The 6,526-nt window shown below is 42.9% G+C and overlaps 1 protein-coding gene across 1 annotated transcript in view; it reads right to left on the bottom strand.

Moving 5' to 3' along the window:
- Nucleotides 1-3,537: 3,537 nt before the first annotated feature.
- The window catches only part of LOC102250813 (schwannomin-interacting protein 1), a 683,922-nt gene continuing 680,933 nt past the window's right edge, over nucleotides 3,538-6,526 (bottom strand). Inside the window, exon 12 of the mRNA XM_014537973.1 lies at nucleotides 3,538-4,094. Coding sequence (XP_014393459.1) covers nucleotides 4,043-4,094 — 52 coding nt within the window. The 3' untranslated portion in view covers nucleotides 3,538-4,042. The remainder of the gene's footprint in view (nucleotides 4,095-6,526) is intronic.

The raw sequence follows: 6,526 nt of genomic DNA, 5'->3' as shown, positions 1-6,526 counted from the left end.
AGTTCTTTAAAACTACAGTGAAGAATGAAAGTAGTCAATGGTAAAATACTGCTTCAACTGAAAATCTCTAAACAAATAAAAATAAAAACTACCCTTTTGGATTTTGTGATGGTGTAAGCACTGTACATTTCTGTAACAATATTTTATTAAAATGCCTGATATTTAGTGGCACAGTAAAAAAAATTAAAATAAATTAAGAAGCAAAGGCCAGGAAACTGCCCTGCTTGAATGCTGTGGCGTGAGGTGGTCGGCTTATCTAGAGAGAGTACTGGGCTCAGGAGGCGAGAAAAGCGGAGAGAAGGCGAGGCTTCTCTGAAGCTCGTGGGCTCTCGCGTGAAAGAGAGGTTTACCTTTCGGAGGAGGCTGGACGTGTTGCCCTTGGGCTCCTCCGCCAGCCCGGGAGGAGTGGCGTGGGAGACAGAGGGCACGCTACCACATTCCAGACAAAGATCTGGGAAAGATCCACAAAGCTGCCGGCCCAGGCAACATATGGAAAGTGAAAAATTCTCTTGTTCAGGTGAAGTGGCTTGAATGATAGAGGTAAGAAAAAAAGGACTGCTGTAGGTCTGGCCTGTGCCAATGGCCATCTGGAAATGGTCACTCTCCCTCCTAGCAGACAGAAAATGCCTGTTCACAAAACTGCTGGCCTGGGCAACGTATGAAGTGAAAAATTGTCTTGTTCAGGTGAAGTGGCTTGAATGATAGAGACAAGAAGAACAGGGCTGCTCTACATCCGGCCTGTGCCAATGGCCATCTGGAAATGGTCACTCTCCCTCCTAGCAGACAGAAAATGCCTGTTCACAAAACTGCTGGCCTGGGCAACGTATGAAGTGAAAAATTGTCTTGTTCAGGTGAAGTGGCTTGAATGATAGAGACAAGAAGAACAGGGCTGCTCTACATCCGGCCTGTGCCAATGGCCATCTGGAAATGGTCACTCTCCCTCCTAGCAGACAGAAAATGCCTGTTCACAAAACTGCTGGCCTGGGCAACGTATGAAGTGAAAAATTGTCTTGTTCAGGTGAAGTGGCTTGAATGATAGAGACAAGAAGAACAGGGCTGCTCTACATCCGGCCTGTGCCAATGGCCATCTGGAAATGGTCACTCTCCCTCCTAGCAGACAGAAAATGCCTGTTCACAAAACTGCTGGCCTGGGCAACGTATGAAGTGAAAAATTGTCTTGTTCAGGTGAAGTGGCTTGAATGATAGAGACAAGAAGAACAGGGCTGCTCTACATCCGGCCTGTGCCAATGGCCATCTGGAAATGGTCACTCTCCCTCCTAGCAGACAGAAAATGCCTGTTCACAAAACTGCTGGCCTGGGCAACGTATGAAGTGAAAAATTGTCTTGTTCAGGTGAAGTGGCTTGAATGATAGAGACAAGAAGAACAGGGCTGCTCTACATCCGGCCTGTGCCAATGGCCATCTGGAAATGGTCACTCTCCCTCCTAGCAGACAGAAAATGCCTGTTCACAAAACTGCTGGCCTGGGCAACGTATGAAGTGAAAAATTGTCTTGTTCAGGTGAAGTGGCTTGAATGATAGAGACAAGAAGAACAGGGCTGCTCTACATCCGGCCTGTGCCAATGGCCATCTGGAAATGGTCACTCTCCCTCCTAGCAGACAGAAAATGCCTGTTCACAAAACTGCTGGCCTGGGCAACGTATGAAGTGAAAAATTGTCTTGTTCAGGTGAAGTGGCTTGAATGATAGAGACAAGAAGAACAGGGCTGCTCTACATCCGGCCTGTGCCAATGGCCATCTGGAAATGGTCACTCTCCCTCCTAGCAGACAGAAAATGCCTGTTCACAAAACTGCTGGCCTGGGCAACGTATGAAGTGAAAAATTGTCTTGTTCAGGTGAAGTGGCTTGAATGATAGAGATAAGAAGAAAAAGACTGCTCTAGGTCTGGCCTGCGCCAATGGCCATCTGGGAGTGGCCACTCTTCCTCCTAGCCAACAGAAAATGCCTGTTCACAAAACTGCTGGCCTGGGCAACGTATGGAGTGAAAAATTGTCTTGTTCAGGTGAAGTGGCTTGAATGATAGAGACAAGAAGAACAGGGCTGCTCTACATCTGGCCTGCGCCAATGGCCATCTGGGAATGGCTACTCTCCCTCCTAGCAGACAGAAAATGCCTGTTGCACCCCTGTAACAATGAAAACAGAACAGCTCTGATTAAGGCCATACAATGCCAGGAAGAGGACTGGGCAACTATTCTGTTAGACCATGGTGCTGGTCCAAATGCAGTGGGCATCGACGGCAACACTGCTCTCCACTGTGCTGCCACTGGACAAAATACGGCTATAGTAGCACAGCTGCTTTCATACAAGGCAAATATGGAAGAAAGACACGAGGATGACCTCGGACCACTTTCACTTACTCTAAAGGAAAGCAAAGAGCAAATGGTGGAATTTTTATTAAATAGAGGCACAAAAGTCGATCAGATGGAAAGCAATGACCAACTAACTTAGAATGAAGAAGACCTAAAAAGTGTTCTGAAAGTAGCAATCTTGGTCTACAGGAATCTATCCAAGTATCAGGAAAAACAATTTCAAGAACAGCGAATGAGAGTTCTGGAGACTAAGGATCAGAACAGGCTGCACAAAACTCCAGCTTGTGGACGCTGTTTCTGGGCTTTCAGCAAACCTGGAATTAATCAACTCCTGGCCTACATCAGATGATGAAGACTTCAAGATGAAGTGCTCTCTTGTGAAATTGATTTTCCTTCTCTGAATTTTGTGTACCACTTACTCTTCAATTTTAGTAGGGGTCTGCCTATCATTCAATTTTAGTGGAGAGCAGTGTTGCCATCGATGCCCACTGCATTTGGACCAGCACCATGGTTTTTAAGGGAAAACTTGTCTTTTCTATTGTGTGATTCCTTTTATATGAAATTTCCAGAATAAGCGAATCCATAGAGACAGCAATCAGACAAGTGGCTGACAGTGACTGTGGTAGGGGGCATGGGGAGTGACCATTTCATGGGTATGTGGTTGCCTTTTGGTGTGATGAAATGTTTTGGGACTAGATAGAAGTGATCATCACACAACATTATAAATGTATCAAATGCTACTGGATTTTTCATTTTAAAATAGTTTTTATGTTTGGTGAACTTTACTCACTAAAAAAAAAAAGAATACTTCCATAACAACAATCAATCAATCCAATGACGATCATGGTACACATTTTAAAATAATCCAATGGGCTCATTCAAAACCTGCCTTCTGGTGAAAGGTTCCATTGCTGGTTTGAGACTTCCTTGTTTCTTGAGGTGGGCCTGTGTTGTTGCTGCTTTCCCTCTTGGGACTGCTTTCCCTGTGTCTTATGGATTTGGGGTTGTGTTCTTATTTTACTTGTCCTGAGGTATCTTTTTTTAAAAAAATGTTTTTATTGATTTTAGAGAGAGAGGAAGGAGAGGAAGAGAGAAAGAGAGAGAAACATCAATATGAGAGAGAAACATCGATTGGCTGCCTCCTGCACGCCTCCTACTGGGGATTGAGCCCACAACCTGGGCATGTGCCCTGACCCGGAATTGAACCGGATGGCACTCAACTAACTGAGCCACACCAGCCAGGGATCAAGGTATCTTTTGATTTCTTCCTTGGTCTCATTGTTAGCCCATTCACTGTTTGGTAGCGTGTTATTTAGCCTCCATGTGTTTATGTGTTTTTCAGGTGTGTTTTTTTTAAATTGATTTCTACTTTCATGCCATTGTGGCTGGGGGTGGGGTGGGAGGTGGGTGGAATGATTTAAATCTTTTTAAGTTCATTTAAGCTTGTTTTGTGGCTTAATATGTGGTCTGTCCTAGAGGGTGTTCCATGTGAGTTGAGGGGAACGTGTGCCCTGCAGTTTTGGGGTGTAATGCTCCGAAAATGTCAATTAAATTCATCTGGTAAAATGTGGGGAAAAAAAGAAAGAAAAAGAAGCAAAGGCCAATCACTGGACATGAAGCTTCAGACATTATCAATGACTAACACTGATGTTTGTTTGTTTCTGCGCCACCTTGCGCAACAGCATTTTTACAACCACAGATGGGATGGCTCCTCTTCACTTCGCAGGCATTTTCTCTGCCATGTGCTTTTGCTGACTTTCGGCATGTCTGCAAAATTAATAAATCAACTGGTTAGTGTGAAGGGGGAAGATCCAAGCTGCTTTCCAATCAACAGCTAAAACATCCTCCAAACTGAGGTTCAGTTACTCATAGTGAAATCAAGAAATAGATCTTAATTCAAATGGATTTGCCCTCTTCAGTTTTCTATGCACAAGTCCTTTTATTTAATGAGCTATTGGATTAACCTCAGACCAGTTAAAGTGCTGTGTTTAAAAATGAGGAGAGATAAGTCTCTGGGATCATTTATTCAACAAATGTTCCCTATGTGCCCGGCATGGCTGCTGACGTGAGGGATTTGGTGGTGAGTAGACAACGAGGTCTTTGTTCTCATGGAATGAATATTCCAAAGGAGAGAGACAAGAAAGGAACAAGTAGCAAACAAGGAGTGAGCAGACAGAAAAGTAAGTGCTAAGCAGAGAGTCAAAACAAGGGGGGGGTGACAGAAAGTAACTTCCTAACTACTTTATCTGAACACGTGCACACACAGACACACGTATTGGCAAGGCTCCTGACACACACAGACACACGTATTGGCAAGGCTCCTGACAGGAATCGGAAGCCAGCAATCTAACACCATTCTTACAAAGCTAATGTCTTCCTAGCAAATGGTAGGCTTTTGTAGATGTAAAGAATGTCCATGTTTGTATACTTTTCCCCCCTCAAATAGTCCAAAGGGCACGATCGTGGCAGTGAGGGTAGGGGTAGGATGGGGTGAATCTTCTTATTCATCCAGCCCTACTAAGGCCTTTGAGCCCAAAGTGTGGTCCACCCGGCATGTGGTCAGTGGAGACGGTGGGAGGAATGGCTAAGCTGCTTCTATCACTTACATGGGCACTAATTAACCGTCTTCTCAGAGAATGGTGGGGTCTGAAGGCTGCAAAAGACATGTGTTTTGAAGAAAGATAAGGATATTAGGAAATTGTAAATTTGGCAAGAGAAAAGCATCTCGGGGTGTGGCTCCCAGCTGTACCCAAAGGATCGGGCAGTTTTGTGTGCTGCCCTCATCTGGGTGGTCAATGACGTCAAGTTTAACTCGCTGTTCTATGCGGAATGTCTCATATCTATGGTACAGAAACCACAAATACGTTCAGAAACAGGGAAGTCACAAAAGAGTCCTTGCCACAGTCAACAGCCCACAAATAATTGGTGATATTCATTTAAGAATAAAGAAACTCAAGAAAAAGATACCTTCTTTCCCTAAAAAAAAATGCTCTTTAACAGACCAACTCATGGCCCTAATTCTATATATAAAAGAATCTTGATCATATTCATAAAGTAGCTCCTGGGCTCCCCTTAACAAATTCAGTTCAAGAAATATTTTGATGCACAGTGAGCTAAGATTCCACTATTGCTAACTGAATTCTAGTTCTTATGGCAGTTTTAAAATATGTATCTATGAGTGCATGTGCACACACACACACACACACACATGTATGCACACACAGAGTAAGGGTTTTTTTTCTGAGAAAGAAGAAAAGAACAGATAGGATATTGCTTTGGGAAATATTTAAAATTGGGTATTATTTTGAGAGATATATACAAGGTTGATAACAGATATACCATACAACCCAGCAATTCCACTTATGAGTACTTCCCCAAAGAAAATGAGAACACTAATTCAATGAACACCCATATGTTCACTGCATATTTACGACAGCCAAGATATGGAAGCAACCTAGGTGTCCATCAATAGATGAATGGATAAGGATGTGGTACATACACACACACACACACACACACACACACACCACAGAAATATTATGCAGCAATAAAAAAGAATAAAATCTTTCCATCTGTGACAACATGGATGGATCTAGAGCAGTGATGGCGAACCTATTACACGCGTGTCAGAGGTGACACGCGAACTCATTTTTTGGGTTGATTTTTCTTTGTTAAATGGCATTTAAATATATAAAATAAATATCAAAAATATAAATCTTTGTTTTACTATGGTTGCAAATATCCAAAAATTTCTATATGTGACACGGCACCAGAGTTAAGTTAGGGTTTTTCAAAATGCTGACACGCCGAGCTCAAAAGGTTCGCCATCACTGATAGAGGCTATTAGGCTAAGTGAAATAAGCCAGACAGAGAAATACAAATACCATATGGTTTCACTTATATGTAGAATCTAAAAACAAAACAAATAAATAAAACAAAAATAGATTCATAGAAACAGAGACCAAAGAGATGATTACCAAAAGGGATGGGTTAGGTGGATGGGGGAAAAGGGGGAGGGGAATATAGTCAACAATATTGTGATAAGTTTGCACAGTGACAAATGATTACTAGAGTTAGTGGAGTGATCACATTGTAAGGTATAAAAATGTCGAATCACTATATTGTACAGAAACTAATATAACCAATACTAGAGGCCCGGTGCACAAAAATTTGTGCACTGGCGGGGGGGGGGGGGGTGG

The sequence above is a fragment of the Myotis brandtii genome, unplaced genomic scaffold (assembly GCF_000412655.1).
Source record: "Myotis brandtii unplaced genomic scaffold, ASM41265v1 scaffold186, whole genome shotgun sequence".
Taxonomy (NCBI): Eukaryota; Metazoa; Chordata; class Mammalia; order Chiroptera; family Vespertilionidae; genus Myotis; species Myotis brandtii.
Note: the sequence above shows the minus strand (reverse complement) of the source record. Positions and strands in the feature narration are given on the sequence as shown.